The 18931-nt window shown below is 39.6% G+C and overlaps 2 protein-coding genes across 5 annotated transcripts in view; both read left to right on the top strand.

Moving 5' to 3' along the window:
• The window catches only part of LOC110962478 (protein phosphatase 3 catalytic subunit alpha), a 73190-nt gene extending 67478 nt beyond the window's left edge, over positions 1–5712 (top strand). For both annotated transcript variants that reach the window (XM_022210449.2, XM_022210459.2), the window contains one exon: positions 3928–5712. In XM_022210449.2, the coding sequence (XP_022066141.1) occupies positions 3928–4130 (203 nt within the window). In that variant the 3' untranslated portion in view covers positions 4131–5712. The remainder of the gene's footprint in view (positions 1–3927) is intronic.
• Positions 5713–8292: 2580 nt separating this feature from the next.
• On the top strand, positions 8293–17522 carry LOC110962501 (uncharacterized). Of its 3 annotated transcripts, none has more exons than XM_022210491.2 (13): positions 8293–8489; positions 10832–10885; positions 13049–13237; positions 13499–13597; positions 13915–14013; positions 14103–14135; positions 14227–14247; positions 14371–14421; positions 14543–14584; positions 15272–15370; positions 15468–15492; positions 15567–15649; positions 16841–17522. In XM_022210491.2, exons 1-13 carry the CDS (start codon positions 8429–8431, stop codon positions 16852–16854), a joined length of 870 nt encoding a protein of 289 aa, XP_022066183.2. In that variant the 5' UTR covers positions 8293–8428; the 3' UTR covers positions 16855–17522. The 3 variants fall into 3 exon arrangements, with proteins under 3 accessions (XP_022066183.2, XP_022066164.2, XP_022066174.2); XM_022210472.2 differs by having other exon boundaries at positions 8325–8489; positions 13499–13606; XM_022210482.2 differs by having other exon boundaries at positions 8325–8489; positions 13052–13237; positions 13499–13606.
• The last annotated feature ends 1409 nt before the right edge of the window (positions 17523–18931 follow it).

An 18931-nucleotide genomic window follows, 5' to 3' on the forward strand; every position in this document is an offset into this window, starting at 1 on the left:
CCACACCATAATTTCCAGTTGTTCCCGTAGAGGATAGTGTGACTCCCGCTATGCCCTCACACAATACAATGAAGTCTTGCTATGAAAGCTTATAATGGTTTTTCCCCTTTGAAACAACCGAAGCAGTTGTGCATTGTTGTTGCTGTTGTATTTATACACTAACACAGTTAGAGTTGAATCTGAATTGAATAGAGACTAATGCTCCACAGGAGGCTTTGAAATCCAAATTGGATTTTCTCTAAAATCAGTTTTACTTACACCGCCTTTGGCGCAAGAACAACCTCAACTGCGAGCTAAATAGTAGTTTGCCAGCTGCTATTTACGTTGAAATTGTGTAGTACTTCCTCTTTAGCCCCATAGAGGACAGTCCATTGTAGTGTCGAGACACTTCTCTGCTTCTCTCTCCATGTGGATCCTCTGTGGCCCTGCTGTGTCGTGTTCTTTCCTGTGAGCTGCTAATAACCTGTGTCTGACCTGTGCTATGCAGCAACACTACTACGCTACCCATCATGCCCTTCTCTCCACACTCCCCAATTTGTTCACTAAAACGATGCCCTGCCCCCTCTCTCATTCTAGTAAAGGGTCATCCTTTGCAACCATAGTAATTATTACCATCGAGACCCTCAGTCTTTATGAAAGGTGGAAGTAACAAAAATTTAACTAATTGAAAATGAGCTGAAATGAAACTCGATCAAGCTGAATGTTGGAATGATTGTGAACTTAAAGGAACCACTGAATTGTCTAAAACAGTCATGAAATTAAATGTGTTTTTTTTTTAAATTATTATTGAGATGTCCTGATCCAGTGTTAAAGATCTGGATCAGAGCTGATCAATGTAGTGCTGATTCAACATGTTACTGAGTTATTGTGGTCTGAAGTCATTAAGCGGCACAGAGGTCTTTGTCATGGTGCCTATTGCTCGCTACACCCTCACAATGCTCTCTGCTTAGGAACATAAAGTGCCTGCAGTCTAAGTGAACACCTCCATGGGTTACTACAGTAAGAGGCTCCACCTGGTGGCACAACCAGGTACTACAGCTAATCTACAATACATATTCTGTCATGCATATAGAGAATACAATTTTTCACCATCTTTTGGAGATTGTGGAGCCACGGTAACCCTAGTCTCTCCACACAAGGTTGTAATGACTTGGGTGCAGAAATGCGTTTTTTGTTAATGCATTGCAGAGCTGCTGAGTTGTCGAGCACATACATTGGGCTGATTTTAGTAACTTTAATGTCCTAGAAGTATGTATTATCTAGAGAAATTATATCGGATTTTAACTTGGTTTCAGTAGATGCTATATATATAAAATAACTCCAATCGGATTGGAGGCAAAAACAAGTGATCGGAACATCACTACTTTTAAGACAAATCAGCCTTATTTTATTCTTTTCAGTGGTACTTTAATACATCATTCGATGACTTTTCTTTTAATTCTAATATTCAGCTCCATTGAACTTGATCCTGTTTTTTCTTTAATTCAGCTCTCATTGTGACCTCCACCCCTCATAACTTCCAATTAACTATAAATTGCTGCATGCTCCAAGCAGACTAAACAAGTCGTTAGCACCCCAAGTACCTTTGTAGTGTCTTTGTACGTGAGCTCAGTCTCAACGTGGTTCTATTTTGTGGAAGTGAATGTCTCAGTGGGCTCCACTCTAGTGGTTTTTTCTTTCTCCCTCGTTCTTTTTTTTGTCTCTTTGATCATTCTCCTTCTTCCCTTTGTCGTTTAAGCTGTGATGTGATGGGGCGATCTGGATGTTTGGGGTCCTCAGGTGTTCTGGACTGTGCCTGTGTCGAGATATTGTTTAATATCAGCCGTTTTTTAAACTTTTCAAGAGTGCGTAACTTAGTAAAGATTTATAAAATAGCATTACAAGGTGGCCATTAGATGGCCCCGTATTGTAGATGTCTTTTCAAAGCATGGATTGATGGTACAGTGAAAACCTGTTGACCCTGATGCCAAGAGAGCCCTTTATAGATTTAGAAGGATTATTTAATCCTTTGTCTGTCATGCTACATTATTTGAACCTCTGATAATGGTGTTAATGTGCTGTCATTTCATAAAAATGAATTCTATATTTTTATATTAAGTGTTCATCTGTTATTCAGCCAATAGTCACTGAAAATGATCAGTGCTGTACAATATATGTTGTCGTCCACTGAAAACACAACACATGTAAACAGTTATATCAGTGTTTGAAAAACAAGTCTAGCTTCATGAATAGTACCGATTCTAATGGCATCAGGCTTTTTACGTTCAAAGACTAGTTCAACCTTTTGGGAAATAAACTCATTCACTTTTCTGGGTGGAGATACATGAGAAGGTTGATACCACTCTCAAATATGCCAGTTAAATATCAGACTTTGTTTGTAGACTGTATAGAAATATGGATGAACCTTCTGCGACACCTCCCGTAGGTTTCCTGAGAAGCGATTTTGAAGCTGTTGCCTCCAGGCGTCGCCATCTTGCCACTGTCTAGTCTGACTCACCTGATGTAGACTTCAGGTATTAGTCTGTCATTCCTGAGACTTTTTTGTCCTCTTCCACTAGTTTTCCCACATTCAAACCCCCATTCACTAGAGGAAAGCAACCTTTGCACCAGCAACCTACAGGCTGAAAATTTCAAAGATTTGGATGGCGCAATAAGGAAACCCTGCTTAAACTTTAACTGATCCCCATTGGACGATGTTGCAAGGTTGGTATTCGAGTCGTCAATTCGTCTGACCCCCGAACGTTATGATATGAACCAAGCCAATCCGAATATTCGGCTCGTTCCACCCCACCCCTACTCCCCCGTTGGATATTACGAAACAATCTGAATATTCGGATATTCAACATTAATCGGGGCTGAATATCCGGAGCCCAAAAATTGCTATTCGGGCCAGCCCTACTATTTTGCAAGTAGCTGCATCTTGGCTTTAACACAAACTAAGACAAATATGATAAACAAATTCGGCATTTTTGAGCTGTGGAGATATGGTTGGCTGTGTAAAAAAACAACCTAAGAAGTGGAGCTGAGGCAAAGCAGCTATTTTACATAAATTTATGTCTTAATACAAATCAACAGGTGAGTTGTATATAAATTCACTCCTATACACGCTGGTCATGAATATGGAAATGAAAGAGAGAGACCAAAATTTATTTATGTACAATGCTGTAAACATGCTTATTTTTACTCTAAAGTTGGACATTTTAACATGGGGGTCTATGGGGATCGGCACAGCCTCAAGTGGCCATTGAGGAACTGCATTTTTTTGAAATTCCATAACCCTGGTGTTTATAGATAGATGTAGAAATTGTGCTGGTGGAAGAAATAAGGTGCCCTTGATGCCTTTTTGGACTGCAGCTAGTTAGCTTAGCCAGCATAGAAACAGTCGCATACTTATGCTGACATAAACTCACAAATTGTTGTTTTTGCTTTTTAGTGTATATGTACACAGTAAATATGTTTATAATAGAGTTTTACAGGTACCTTCAGACAGAGCCAGGCTAGCTGTTACCTTCCCACAGCCTACCAGAACGTATGAGAGTTGTATTGATCTTGACTGACTGTGCCCAGAAAGTGAATATGTGTGTTTTCCAAACTGTTAAACTGTGTCTTTAACGCAAGGTCTTTAGGGATCATTAGTGTAAGCTTTGCCTTCAAAGGTGCAGTTTTCATGGAAGAAAAGTAGCTGAATTAGCCAACAGCTCCTCATACGCAGTGTCTTTGTTGGTATTTTCTCAAGTTTTTTTGTCACAACTTCATGCACCAAGATCAAACCACAGATAAGCCAAATCTGGTGATGTGCGGGTGAATGTGAGCAAGTGTGACTCCATTCTTTTAATCATTTAAACCCTCCTGCTCTAAAAGTCACTCCTGATCTCTCCCGTCTTTTCCCCTCTTTTTTTTTTTTTTTTTTATGTCGCATCTCAACAGCCATCAAAGGCTTCTCGCCCCAACACAAGATCACTAGCTTCGAGGAGGCCAAGGGCCTGGACCGCATCAACGAGAGGATGCCGCCGCGACGAGACGCCCTGCCCTCCGACGCCAGCCTCAACTCCCTCAACAAGGCCCTGTCCTCGGAGACCAACGGCACCGACGCCAAGGGCAGCACCAGCAGCGGCAGCAACATCCAGTGAAGGCCAGCAGCAGGCGCCACCTTTGGCCGACGGGGCTGCCTCGCCCCCCGGCCTCTTCACGGCCCGCCACCGTCAGAAAAGGGGCAGAGGGTGGAAGGAGTGTGCAGGAGGGGGAGTGTGCAGGGGGGAGGCATCTATGGCTCACACTGGGGGGACATCTCACTTGCTAGTCTTTGGATATGCCTTCAAAATATTAGTTCATAGTCAAATCTGCTAAGTTATTGCCAGGTCATATTTCTGAACGGTCAGGCCTTTAGAGCGCCTGGCTCCACTCCACACCACAGTATGTCAGACAGAAACAGAGGCACGGAGAGATCTTAAAGGTGATTCATTTTCTTTTCCTTTTTTTTTTTTTTTCTCTTGAAAGACCCTTGCTCATTTACACCGAAACGGAAAGTTGTGTAACTTCTTACTAACTATTGTACGTTTACAAAAATACAGCACTAAAAAGGACAGAACATGAGATAATGTTTTTAACATATAAGGGTGTACAAACTAAATAAGGACTATTTATTGATAACTTTTTTTTTGCTACTCTGATAAAATAGCTCTGAAATTAATTAGGCAGTCTTAAAAAGAATGTTGCAATGTTGTCGAAATGCCAAATAATGGAACGTTTTATGGTTTTGTACATATTATGCTTACCTCAGGTTCTTTTGGTGTGTGCTTTGACCTGATTTTTCTGTATAATGGCTAAATAACTCGGTAATGAATACCTATTTTCTTGAGTTTCATAACTGGAATTTACACTTACCTATCTATCATTTGCAAATATGTTTATTTTTTGTCTCTTGGATGGGGAGGGGGGGTAGATTTATTGTGGCTTGCTGGAATTGAGTGTTAATTTTTTTTCTCTTTTTAAGTATTGCGAACAAAGTAAAAATAGAGAACCTATATTGTGTAAAAAAAAAATAAGAAAAAAGAATACAATAAACTTAAAGTGTCTGCCTATGCATGTTTTATAAAAATCAAACAAAGGAAATAGAAAATCTGAATACCTTGGCTGTGGAGGCCTGTTTTGAAATATATTGCGCTTTAGTGAACATATACTGGAAACGTATACCTGCATACTTTCAATTAACACCATGATGCTCTATGCCTTCAACTTCTTTTGTAATTGAAGCATTTAATTATCTAAGATGGATGAGAAATCATATTTTTAACCTGCGCTTGTAAGTGCACACAGTCCAATTAAGCATGTTTGACAATTCTTGTGAGGTGTGTGGTTACATGTGGAACTCCAAAATGCATGATTAGCTGTTTGTGTCATATAACAGGTGAATCGGTTTTGTTTTGTAAATGTGCCACAGAAAGTGTAATTTGATTATTATTATTACTATTATTTGGAACTCTGCTTTGTATATCAGTTACAGGTTTGATACTGCTCAATACTTTAAGATGAAACAAAAAAAAATACTTAGATCTTTTTTAAGAACTGCTTAAGTGCCCAAGTAATTCACTACACGACATGAAGCCTTGCTTTTGTAATTTAACTTCAAAACTGTTGGCAGATGAGGCATGCACTTGCAACTATGAAAAGTATTTTATATAACTGTTCAATAAAAATGTGCATGAATTTCAACTTGAAATGAACCCACGTCTCTTGTGTATGTGCTCAAAACCACAAGAAAAGCAACAATCGAGACAACAGACTTTTCAGAAGTCTCTTCCATTTGCTTCCTTACACTCGTGTGAGTTTCATTCCTGGTCTCTGTTTTGCTCCGCTCAATGTTTTTCCTCTCAACTGAAGAATTTTGGCTGCAGAGGGTGTAAATGGGAAATTGCTCCTTGGCAATTCCTCCACAAAGGTGTTTCCTCTTTGTCAACCTGAGTGACTTCTCTGATTAAACTCCGAAGGCAAAGCCAAGATTTCACAAACATACCTGCATATGTGAGCCCCGAAAATCTGCTAAATTCTTCTTTAAATGTTCTTTTTACATGCATTAGAGCCCTGTTGTTATATTTGGTTTGTAAAATATCAACCAAGCCATTAGGAACCTCCTAAATTATTACATGTTACTGATTGATTTCATTTTTAGTATTGGTTTATTTCCCCTATTATAAGTTAAAAATAAATTAAATAGTCTAACGTAGATTATTTCTGAAGAAACCAGCATTTTCTCGTCCCTTGAAAGTTTCTTTCTTTGGTCTCCTTAACTGAAATCAAACACAATGCTCAAACGAAAGGAAGTAAACTCTGGCATCCTGTTTTTTGGGAGGGCCAAAAAACAGGAGCGAGGTTTTGTAGCTTCAGGGGGATAATAAGAAAGAGAGAACGTTACTCAACAGGGCATGTTCCAGAGTGATAAACCTCTTGTCGTGTTTACAGCCTCAGGAACTTACCTTTGAAGTCAAGGTACTTATATGAGGTGAAACCGGCACATTTTCCCCCAAATATCTCTGTGTTTAGAGCTGAGACTGAGCGTTCCAGTCAGCCTCAGCACCAAGTTTATCTCCACATTTCTTGAATTCATCATTACGTAAACGGTGAAGAATAGCGAGACGTCATGGCTGGTATTTGAGCTGCTCCCCTGGGCTGACAAGTCTTTGTCATCTCTTCCAGTCATTATTTAGAATAACAAACTGCCATTTTGTGATTGTATCTCTCCGAGTTTGCGCTGTACACATCTGGGTTAAGTAGAAGAAAGATGTTTACGGCTCAAACTGGTACTTTAAGTAGTAGTGGAGTATTTTATTCTGCCTTATTGATACTTGTTTAAAATCAAAGATCCTTCTTTAACCCTCCTGTTGTCCTCATTTACGGGCACCAAATAATATTGTTTCCTTGTCTGAAAAAATCCAAAAATTCAGCAAAAAATTCCCCAAATTTCTGAAAATTTGCAAAACCTTCAGGAAGAAAATTCTAATAATTCCTTAAAAATTTCCCTTAAAAAAAATTATCCTTAAGCTGCACAGTGAAGTAGTGGTTAGCACTTTCGCCCTGCAGCAAAACGATCCCCGGTTCAAATCCTGGCCTGGGTCTGGGATCTTTCTGCATGGAGTTTGCATGTTCTCCCTGTGCATGCGTGGGTTTTCTCCGGGTACTCCGGCTTCCTCCCACAGTCCAAAAATATGCTGAGGTTAATTGGTCACTCTAAATTGTCCGTAGGTGTGAATGTGAGTGTGCTTGTCTGTCTGTATATGTAGCCCTGTGACAGACTGGTGACCTGTCCAGGGTGTCCCCTGCCTTCACCCGAGTCAGCTGGGATAGACTCCAGCACCCCCCGTGACCCTAGTGAGGATAAAGCGGTGTATAGAGAATGGATGGATGGAAATTTAATCCTTAAAAAGTCCCCTAAATGTGGCAAGAAAATTCTTGTAAATACTTTTTTAAAAAATGAGTAAAAATCTTCCAATAAAATCCTAAAAATATCTAAATTGATTCCAAATACATTAGTAAAACTTCTATTTTCTTTTCGAATTTCGCTGGATTTTGGTTGATTTTTCTGTGAATGTTCTTAAGAAACGTTTTTAACATTTGTTTTTTCCACCAAAAAATGTTCAGAGATTTCCCAAAAATGTTGAAAATGTGGACATCAGAAGTTTAACTGTGAAAATATATACACTGCTCAAAAAAATTAAAGGAACACTTTGAAAACACATCATTATTTCAATGTGAACACCTTTGGAACCCCTCTAGTGCACCTGTTGTTAATTTCATGAACACCAAAGCAGCTGAAGCTGACTAAAAACCTCCTCTGTTACTTACCTGACCAGATCAGTATCCCACATGCTTGACTGACTTGATGCAATACTTAGATTAAAAAGTGTTCCTTTAATTTTTTTGAGCAGTGTATTTTTTCCCACATTTTCAAACTTTTAAACGGGTCAGTTTGACCCGCAGGATGACATGAGGGTTAAGTATAATTTCTTCCAAAGTCCTTTCAGTTTTATTTCTCCGGTATCATTCTTTATCTTCAGTTCTGTTCTCAGATTTAATCTTATCTAATTCTGTGTTCACAAATGAACTCGCTCTTGCACCATTTCCCCACAGCCTCCTCCCAGAGCGGTCAAGCCGTGTCAGAGCAGGAAAAAATAAGCGCTGGGAGTTGCCTTTTGCATTTAAACACAAAACCGAAATTAAATGGACTCAGGTTTGCACCGACTGGCTGCCCTGTGTTAGTCTCCACGTCCACTCCTCTTTTACGTCAGGAAGGGAAGCCAGTGTATTTCCTCCCCTTCTTTATCTAAAGGAAGTGCCAAAATAAGCATCGGCAGCGCAGCGCCCAGGCTCGGACACCTCCACACTGGCCACTCTGCTCCAGTCTGTGGGAGAAGTTAGAGGCGTTCGAGTCACCATGAAGTCCATCAGGGTCGTCGTGCTGCTCCTGTTAGCATCCATCCACGTCTTCACTCCAGGTATGAGGATAATTCAGACTTTATCTTGTTAGATTTATCTAGTCTTGAGCTCTTTTCATGGAGAAAAGTTAGGATTGGCCTTGTTTCTGTGCAGGGGGGATTTTTAAAAATGACCTCCTTCACTGAACCAAAAAAAGTAACATCTTCCAGTGTCAATGTCAAGTTCTAACATGTCTGCTTTGTGTTTTCCTCAGTAGCTGTTCTGATTGATTCTGCTGCATGTTTTGATCCCTTCCATGTAATTTAGTTTTGTTTTGGTATGTGCAAAGATAAAGATCACAATGTTCCTCAAAAGACGCTCACGCTTTGAACGTTACCTCGGAGATATCGCTCAGAGTCTATTTCCGTTTCTCCAGGCTGAGATAAGCTCTGTGTGCAGTTATTACCTCACCACGTTTAGTCAAAGTGGGCAGAAGTCATTTTTAATGTCATGAAGATCAGATTCCAAGCTCAAATCAGAACCTCGGGGATGAGAAACGTGAAGTGATAAATGAGATTCTGTGGGTTGAAGGAGAAGCCCAATCGGCGGGCTCTTGATTTGTTTATTTTCCCTTGACTGCGGAGCCAAAAGAACTTCTAACCGTTGTGCTCAGGGCAGATAGGTGATCCAGCAGCAGATAGGCAGTGGGAGCCAAACTGCCCCCTCTCTCACAGGGACGGCACTTTATTGTCCTGAGACTGAGACGTCCCAGCTGGCGGCAAAATCCACTTCCAGCGTTTAGCGGTAAACATCTGGAGGAAACACCCTCGCCTGGGCTGTTCCGTGTGAGATTCTGTTTCCACAGCACATAAAAAAAATGTGAAGAAATCGTAAAACCCAGAACATTCTGATATTTCCCTTGTAGGATTCAACATTTAACTTTTGACTGCTTGGGAAATGTTGGAGGTTTGACTTGTTTAAACGACCCTTGCATCCGAAGTTGCCTTAAACTTGACTTAAAAAAAATCATTTCTGTGTCAAAATGACATTTATTAATTTTTTTCCATGAAAATATTCCCTCATGTCTTAACTCACCTGTTGTCCTCATTTATGGGTACCAAAAAATATTGTTTCCTTGTCTGAAAAAAATCCAAAAATTCAGCAAAAAAAATTCAACAAATTTCTGAAAATATGCAAAACCTTCAGGAAGAAAATTCCAATAATTCCTTAAAGTTTTACTTTAAAAAAATCCCCCAAATGTGGCAAGAAAATTCTTGTAAATTTTTCAAAAAATTAGTAAAAATATTCCAAAAATATCTGAAGTGATTACATACATATCAGTAAAACTTCTAATATTTTATTTAAGAACATTCACATAAAAATCAACCAAAATCCAGCGAAATTCGCTGGATTTTGGTTGATTTTTTTGTGAATGTTCTTAAGAAACATTTTAAACATTTGTTTTATTTACAGCAAAAAAATGTTCAAAGATTTCCCAAAATGTTGAAAATGTGGACATCAGAAGTTTCACTGTGAAAATATACACTTGTTTCCACATTTTCAAACTTTAAAACGGGTCGATTTTGACCCACAGATCGACATGGACGTGTCTAAAAGAAAACTTCTCTTGGGATTTTCCTGAAAACACTGCTAGCTTGACTTTATCTTGTCTGAAATGACCTAAAGAGCTCGAGACTTATTCCAAAAAGCTTAACTTGGATTCACTACAGAGCGAGAAAAAAACTCTGGCAAGAAGAGCTGCTTCGTCCTCCTGATAAGACCCACAAATCCAGAGGGAGCTGCATGTGCCTGAACCTGAAACCTGAGTTTTCGGCCCTTTCGGCGACCGCCGTGCTTTGAATTATGTTGAATGAACTCACGGCTGACAGCAGTGAAGACAGGAAGCCTGTCGCAGGTCAGGGGATAACAATCGTATGTCTGGGGCAGGATGCAGCTTCACACGGCTGCAGCACTGAGGGCAGAGGAAATCCACCCCGACACACCACAACCTCCACTTCTAGCTTGACTTTTCATCCCCAGTCTGACACTTGGAGCGAGTTCTTTGTCTCAGACGCTGGCCTTTAAAGCCGTGCCAAACAGGAATGATGTGAATATGCAAACCTAAAATAGAGGTTCTGTCTGAGGAAATGTTTTACATAGACAAACTGATGCTTGTGTATTTGTGACGGGGGCATTTAGACTTCCTTGATGACACATTGCTTTTATATATTGCACTGTGACCCGAGGGGAAGAGGATGTAGAACACATAGAGCCTGGTGGTGATCGATTATGAACACAAAAACCAGACATTAGCGTCAGTGTTGCTGGCTGATATTAGATTTTGCAGATAATACAAACACATCCAAGCTCCATTTCTGATAGGAAACATGTTGTAAAGTCACCGATTGTTTCTGCTTTACAGTTTCATCAACTACTATCGCTCCAGGAGCCCAACAACCAGCAACACGACCACCTGGTAAGTACAAGATTAACCCTCCTGTTGTCCTCATTTACGGGCACCAAACAATATTATTTCCTTGCATAAAAAAAATCCAGAAATTCAGCAAAAAAATTCACCAAATTTCTGAAAATTTGCAAAACTTTCAGGAAGAAAATTCCAATAATTCCTTAAAGGATTTATTTTTTTAAAAAATGTCCCAAATTTGGCAAGAAAATTGTTGTAAATATTTTGAAATTATGAGTAAAAATCTCCCAAAAAAATCCTACAAATATCTTAAGTGATTACATATTTATCAGTAAAACTTCTAATATTTTCTTTAAGAACATTCACCAAAAAAATTTACCAAAATCCACCGGAATTCACTGGATTTTGGTTGATTTTTTTGGGTGAATTTTCTTAAGAAACATTTTTAACATTTCTTTTTTTCCGCTAAAAAATGTTCAAAGATTTCCCAAAAATGTTGAAAATGTGGACATTAAAAGTTTCACTGTGAAAATATTTTTTTCCCCCACATTTTCAAACTTTCCAACGGGTCAATTTTGACCTGCAGGACAACATGAGGGTTAAAACATTAAAGTAATTTTATAAAACTGAAAGTACACACTTATTTACTTTCTTGCCTTGAGGATAATGAGGTCAATACAGCTCTCAGCACAAAAACTGGAAACAGGTGAAGTCCAAAGATAAAATCTGCATCTTTAATGCTGGTCAGTTAGTTTATTTATGCAAAAACAACAGAGAAAGACAGACTATCCATGGTTTATTTTGGGTGCAGCGGTTGTGTACAGGATTATTTCTTAGCCAAGAGTTGGTATTTGCTCCTGCTAGCTTGTCAGTTAGAATTAGGGTGGTTAGCACTGTCACTTCACAGCTAGAAGATCCCCAGTTTGCGTCCTGGCCTGAGCCTGGGATATTTATGTGTGGCGTTTGCATGTTCTCCCTGTGCATGCGTGGGTTCTCACTGGATAAAATGCCCCTCTCAAAACAAGAAAAAAAAACTTATTTCAAGGAGCTTTTACTTTGAAATAAGTGAAAAAATCTGCCAGAAGAACAAGTGAAAAATGACTTGGTCAGATTTCTTGCAATAAGATGTAATATTTAGAATATTGAGATCTTAAAATTATCTGGGAAAACTTGTTTTAGGTTATATTTTACCCGGATTGTCCAGCTTAGGTGTCCTAAAATAAGCCACACATGCTAAAAAATATATGTTTTTCACTTAGAAATTGATCTTTGCTTTCATGTAGCCTCCTAATTTGAGAACTTATTTAGAGTTTGCTTGTAAAATACAACTCAAAACAAGATAATTTCAAGATTGTTTGACCTAGCATGCTGAAATGTCACTTGTTAGGTGAATTTATCTTAAATCAAGTGGGATGAGACATTTTGACTAAAACAAATTTGGTAAGAGGCTAAGTGGTGATCCCCCCCCCCCCCCCCCCCCCCCCCCCCCGCAGCCTATTGAGGACTAAGCTTTGTAAAGATAATGAATGGACGGATGGACAACTGAGATATCAATAACGGGCAGCCTCAGAAACTGCAGTTCCTCACATGGCCTCTAGAGGCTGAATCCAAATGCGAGTCAATCCCCATGTCGCCCTTCAATAAAATGTCCAACTTTAGAGCAGAAGTAAACACGTTCATTGTCGGCGTCAAAGAACGATTTTGGTCTCTGTAGCTAATATCCCTCTTGATGACAACTATAAAGTGGGTTAATTTTTATAGAACTCACCCGTTTAAATTGTATTAAAGGTGAAAGTTATTGATATTTAATTGTGTCGTAGCTTTGACTCCACTTTCTTTGCTCATTTTTGGATTGTTTGGTGGTTAGGAGGACTCAGACACCGGGCTTTAAAACAGAAAACCAAAGGACGGGGAGCTTTGTAGACAGTCCAATAACACGACAACTCAGACAGTAAGCTTCAGAGGTGTTGGTGGCCGGTTTTGTTCTCTTCGACAAAAGCAGGATAGCACTTTACTTGTTTTCAGTGAAGATAAAACCCTCCGCTAGAATGTAAATCTTTCACACCCAGTTCCTTCTATTCCTTCAATGGAAACTGTTTTCAGCAGAATGAAATACGTTATTCTTTCCTGCACTGTAACTAAGGCAACCAGTTCTGACTCCACATGTATAATCAAAGTGTTGACGTGCCGTTGTTTCTCTTTTCTTTATATCAGCAGCACAAACAGAAAAGCCAGGAGCAGCAGCCCCGGCCACTGCTAATCCAGCAGCACCAGCAGCATCAGCTACACCAGAGGCACCAGTTACACAAGCAGCACCAGCTACACAAGCAGCACCAGCAGCACCAACATCAGCCCGTGTCACTGGTCCTGTTCTTCACAATGCTGATAACACCACTTCTGACAGTGAGCAAAATCCCACTTCTTCTTGTGTATCATTCAGTGTGATGCATGTGCAGAACTTGACTCTAGATGTGCACGTACGGGCATTATTTTTGATGTTGTGAATGTTTTGGAAGCTGATCCCATAGTCCTATGAGCAGTTTAAATCGATTTGATGGATGCTTTCAGTGGATTTCAGTGCTCCTTTCTCTTGGCCTTATTTTGTCTTCAAGCTGCTATTGACTTATTTTACTGAGAGCTTAAATTTCCTTCCTTTTTTCCTAGAAATGTCTAAGCCATCAGCCTCGACCGTGAAGCCGACCACACCTGCAGTGGTATCTACAGACCAGCGGACCACCGCACCCTCACCTGTCACCCAAACAGGCAATGAAAGTTAGTCTTCCTATGAGCTTAATTTACATTATTGGTTTGTTGAAGAGATGTGACTGAATGTCATGATTTGAACTGGATTTACTCTCCTGCTGTGGTACAAGCAGGATGTAAATGAGCGTTTGCTTGTTTGTATGTTTGTTAGAATTGGTTTTGTTGAATAACTGGGTCCATGGCTGAGAAATATGTCTTTCTATTGTTAAAAAAGAATTTTGTCTCTGTCCTGCTTTGAAGTTGTTGAAAGACTTCTCAAGCAGGATTACAAAAAAAAGGACAATATGTGTTTATTTCATTACTTTTTTTTCTATTAGCTCCAAAAACTGGAACTGGTCCTTTGGTACCACGAAGTCCTCAGCCTTCGAACACAGGAACCAGTCCTGAGACCGTGAACAAGTCAAGTGACGATAGAGGTAAAACAACATGCAGGTGTTTGTACTTTAAACTTTATTAAAAGCATGTTTGAAGTGTATTTAATCTAAACTGTTCTCTGTATTGTTAGGACCTGATGAAAGCACTGAAAAACCCAAACAAGGTATGTACCACAACAAAGTTTGCAGATTAATTGATTGTCTGAAAACTGATTTTTTTCATATGAAGATGCTATTTTTTTTAATTATCCGCAGGTACACCTTCTCTTCCCTCAGGTACAGTATGCAGACTCCTTCTAGTATTTTTAATATTTATACATTGATATTTATCAGTAAAACTGCAAAAATGTCTGTCTGTGCTGACGTGTCTGCAACTGATTCATTTATTTGGTTTGACAGAACCACATCAGGCCGTTCCACCTTCGGGAGCGACAAAACAAGACCGTGCTGGTAAGTTCTGCTTTATCAATAAGTGCTGCGCATGGAGACTGAATGATGTAATGAATGATTTTTAATTGAACTGTTCAGTGACAAGTGACAGGAAGCTAATCAGATCACGTTGTCTTGAAAGGTTCCATGACGGGCAGTGATGAGAAAACACCTCCCAAATCAGGTAATGGACTCCACTGGTTCCATTAAAATCCCAACATTGCTGCAGCAGGCGCAGAGTCACAAACTTTTTTTTTTTAATTTATAGCACTAGTTTACAGTGTAAGTCACCTCAGGGCAACCACACAGTAAGATCAAGACCTGACGGTGTTGTAAAGATGAAAACCAATGGTTCCCTTTGAGCGATCACTTGGTGACAGTAAGAGAAAGTTCATTTGAGTTGAATTTATTTATGTAGTAGCAATTTGTGGCATAAGTCACGTCAGGTCATCCACATAGTAACGTAAAGGCCTTGCAGTGTTCCAAAAGGAAACCCAAAGATTCCCTTTTAGCAAGCACTTGGTGACAGTAAAGACAAAAAACTGGGAGATAGGCTGGGAAAGAGATAAGAAGCGAAAAACAACGATAAACAAGCCGCGTTAACAGAACTAAAACTACATCTACACCATATTCAGGGCTCCGAAATGAAATGTTTTTGGTTATTAGCAACTTTAGCATGCTAACTCTTGGTGATAACGCGTCAGTGCTGATAGTATAATGGCTGCAAAGTGAACTAAAGAGGGATGATGTCTTGGTTGGGTTGTCAGAATTGAAAGCTGTGAGGTGCATCACCATTTGGTTTCATTAATCTGCCACAGAAAAGCCAAACTGGATGGATGTCGCTGACTGTGTCCTCTAATTTCCCCCTCAGACAAAAGGCTGTGGTGGATTGTGTTGCCTGTCCTCCTGGTTACAGCTGCTGCCATCATTGTGTTCAAATTCAAATGCAAGAAAGTCCACGACCACACAGGTATCTGCACGTAATCTGCTTTTATGTTTGAAGTTTATACCTTAATACTTACATAGTTCTAATCAGATCATGTACAATCTCGTCTTCTTCTCAACAGAAACCATTGACACTGGAACTGAGAAGTAAGTTGGATATTGAAGGATTCTGCTTTAAAGGTGTGAGAACAGGCCTCTGATTCCGTCCTTTGTCTCCACAGCGCATCTTTCCAGAGCCGACCAGAAAGCACCAAAGATGGCGTCATGCTGCTGGGAGTGAAGTCGTCAAGCGGAGAGGAAAATGGTAAGCTGGCAGGGTCCTCCTCCCAGGTTGCTTCTGTTTGCCCGTTCTTCCATCGCTTACTTGCTTGAGCGATTTCTCCAGACACAAACTCGCAATTATTCCAGGGAAGTAGCTGGCTTTTAATATCTCATTGTGCTGTTTGGGCTTTTGGGGCTTTGCTGGGCAGCAGAAGGTGTTTCCTGTGATTTCGCGCCCCCGCCCTCAAACAAGCAGCAGGGTCTGAAAGATAGGGACTTCCTAACATAAACACTGATTATTTTGGACAGGAGCAATTGTGCAGCTCGCTAAATGTCAGCGCAGCCCAGACGTTGGAGGCGTGAGTTGTGCGCTGGTGGGGTGAACGCACATCCACGTTTGTGTCGTACGTAGTTTGTCCACACACTCCTTAAAAAATGTGGGCACCGAACGTCCTGCCTTCCTTCCCTCACATACAATCAGGCCTGGATGTCTTGGCCGTGAGCTACGCAGGGAAATGGAATCATGCTTTAGGAATTCTGCTGAGGAAAATAGTGTTTATGTTGTCACGGACTACTGGATTTCATTGGATTGCAGCTTTAGAACAGCAAAACTTGTTACGCATGCATACCTCACAGCAGGGAGATGAAACCTTGCAATGTGGCTCTCAGGACTGAAAATAAAAATGTCTGCTCCTGTGAGTCCTAAATTCTATGTAAAGAAGCAATAATTGGATAAAATGTACAGACATTTATCAGGTTGAAGTTGTGGAATTTAGTCAAATGAACTCTTCTTTTCTGGTTTACTTAACGTAAAATACTAAATTTAGCTGGTTGCTCATTAATTAAACTTAAAATATATTAGTATTTTTTCTCCTTTTCAGACCAGTCCTTATAACCTTAAAGCTTCCTTTTATTGTCCTTCAAGAATAGTCAGAACATGCAAAGCAGAACAAAGTTTCAAAACAACAGAATCACATTTAAAAAATATCAAAAAATAAGTACTAAAATAAACAACTACGAGTGATCATATGATTAAAATTTAATAAGTTAATAAATAGCTGTGCTGTAAATGCTCGTAAAAATCAGTCCGGTATTGCACAGCAATACATGGTATTTACATGGTAAAAACTTGATGTGTGTCTTTATTACATGTTAAATTAAGTTGTTAAGTTGCACAGATGTGGGTCCATTGTCTTAGATTTGTTTTCTGAAACGCTTCTTTTGTCTGTTTCAGCTGCTGCCAGATAAAAACGACCAGAAGCAACATGAAGGTCGGCGAGTGGATGAAGCACGCTGATGTTCTGAAGGACGCTAGGTGTTTTTTTTTTAATGTTATTTTTAATTTTGTGAAATATTGCGTGAAGCAGGAAAGTGTATTCTCACTACTGGAAGCAGTTTTAAGGAAGGTGTCTGACTGTGATCATAAATCTTTGAATAAGCAAACTTCAGCTCAGAGGGCTGCAGAGCTCTTAGTTCAGGCTGATGATGATTTGTTTTCTGTACAGTCTTGTTTTGTTTCCATATCGGGCCTCAAACTTGTGTTCTGTACCGTGCACTGACCTCAGATCCATCACAGAAATCACTGCTGATTTCACGGCTCTATAATCGCCCTGTGGTTGTGTTGTCAGCCATCATTTATTTGTTTGTAGATTGTCACAGTAACTGATTTTTTATTCCGTTTCACCACCAACAATAGTCCCTCTTTCAGATTTAAACCGGGTTTCTCTTTGCGTCTGTACATTCACCAGGGATGTTGTTGTGCAAAAATATGTTTTTTTTTTAGTAAATATAACATTCAAGCACAGGTAGGAGGTCGAGCAGATGCAGAGGATTGTATTTAAAGGGCTGCTTTGTGCTTCATGGCTGGAATTTGTTGCTGTCAACCTCAATTTCCTCAATAAACCACGAGAAAATGCTTTTGTTGTGCAGCTTTGGTTCAATAATTCAGATTTTTTTGGTTTTAATGCGACGAGTGGTGATCGATTTGGAATCATTTTTAGAGTTTTGAAAGCTTTGCACTTCATGATATATGGAGTAGAAGCACTTTTATAGGTAAAATAGCCTCATAGCACAGTGATAATTCATTTTAATCCTTGCATTGTCCTGCGGGTCAAATTGACCCCGTTTAAAGTTTGAAAATGTGGAAAAAAATATATTTTCACAGTGAAACTTCTGATGTCCACATTTTCTACATTTTTGGGAATTTTTTAAACATTTTTTGGTGGAAAAAAAGAAATGTTAAAAATGTTTCTTAGGAACATTCACAAAAAAATCAACCAAAATCCAGCAAAATTTGCTGGATTTTGGTTGATTTTTTGTGTATGTTCTTTAAGAAAATATTAGAAGTTTTACTGATATATATGGAATCACTTTAGATATTTTTAGAAGATTTTTACTCATTTTTTGAAAATATTTACTAGAATTTTCTTGCCACATTTGGGGGAACTTTTAAGGCATGCTTTTAAAGAATTATTGGAATTTTCTTCCCGAAGGTTTTGCAAATTTTCAGAAATTTGGGGAATTTTTTGCTGAATTTTTGGATTTTTTTCAAACAAAGAAACGATAGTTTTTGGTGCCCATAAATAAGGACAACAGGAGGGTTAAACACGACAAACTACTAGTAATTTTCAGTCTGTATACCTATTATCACTATACCCCTCAAGTTCAGTACTTGTGCTCTCTTACACATCAAAATATCTGACATGTTTTATATTTTTGTTGCTCACTTGCTGGTTTTATTCTGAAGGATGGAACCCAAACAGCAGTGTCAGTGATGGACCACTAGAGGGAGCAAACAGTCAACACAATGAAACCTTCATTCTGCCTCCACTTCATGAGCTGGTGTTTATTGCAGGGAGGTTTGTTGTCAGAAGAGTGAGATATTAGCAACTCCCGTACAGACCTCACCCTGCGCGGTTTTCAGAACAAAAGCACGTCCCCAGATCTCAAAAAGTGACGTCGTTACGGCACAAAAAGATGCTTCATAGCCGATTGCTTTTGGTGTTCGTTTTAGACTCATGACCTACATTATGAATCAGTTGAATCACACACTGGCTCCGTCTTTGTAAGCTGAGAGTGTGGGCACATTTCCATGAAGCAGGCTGGCTGAAGGCCCATCACACGGAGCTTTAACGCCTTACCGGCTGTGGCTGAGGCCGACTCACATTCAGGCTCATTTTTTCAGCTGCTTCCATTATTTCTCAGTGTTCAGTCTCCCTCTTTAGGCCAGATATCCACTCAGCTTCATTTTCAGAGTGTCATTTTTCTGCTGTTGAACCCAGCTGAAGGAGATGATCCATAAAGTTTGCAGCAGAGCAGTAAAAAT

This window comes from Acanthochromis polyacanthus, chromosome 23 (assembly GCF_021347895.1).
Source record: "Acanthochromis polyacanthus isolate Apoly-LR-REF ecotype Palm Island chromosome 23, KAUST_Apoly_ChrSc, whole genome shotgun sequence".
Classification (NCBI taxonomy): domain Eukaryota; kingdom Metazoa; phylum Chordata; class Actinopteri; family Pomacentridae; genus Acanthochromis; species Acanthochromis polyacanthus.

Bases quoted from the DNA above. Each gene is read 5' to 3' on its own strand.
- LOC110962501 (XM_022210472.2), top strand. From the start codon at position 8,429: ATGAAGTCCATCAGGGTCGTCGTGCTGCTCCTGTTAGCATCCATCCAC. The intron at 8,490-10,831 runs GTATGAGGATAA...TCTGCTTTACAG, and splicing joins CATCCACGTCTTCACTCCAG to TTTCATCAACTACTATCGCT. The intron at 14,422-14,542 runs GTAAGTTCTGCT...TTGTCTTGAAAG, and splicing joins GACAAAACAAGACCGTGCTG to GTTCCATGACGGGCAGTGAT.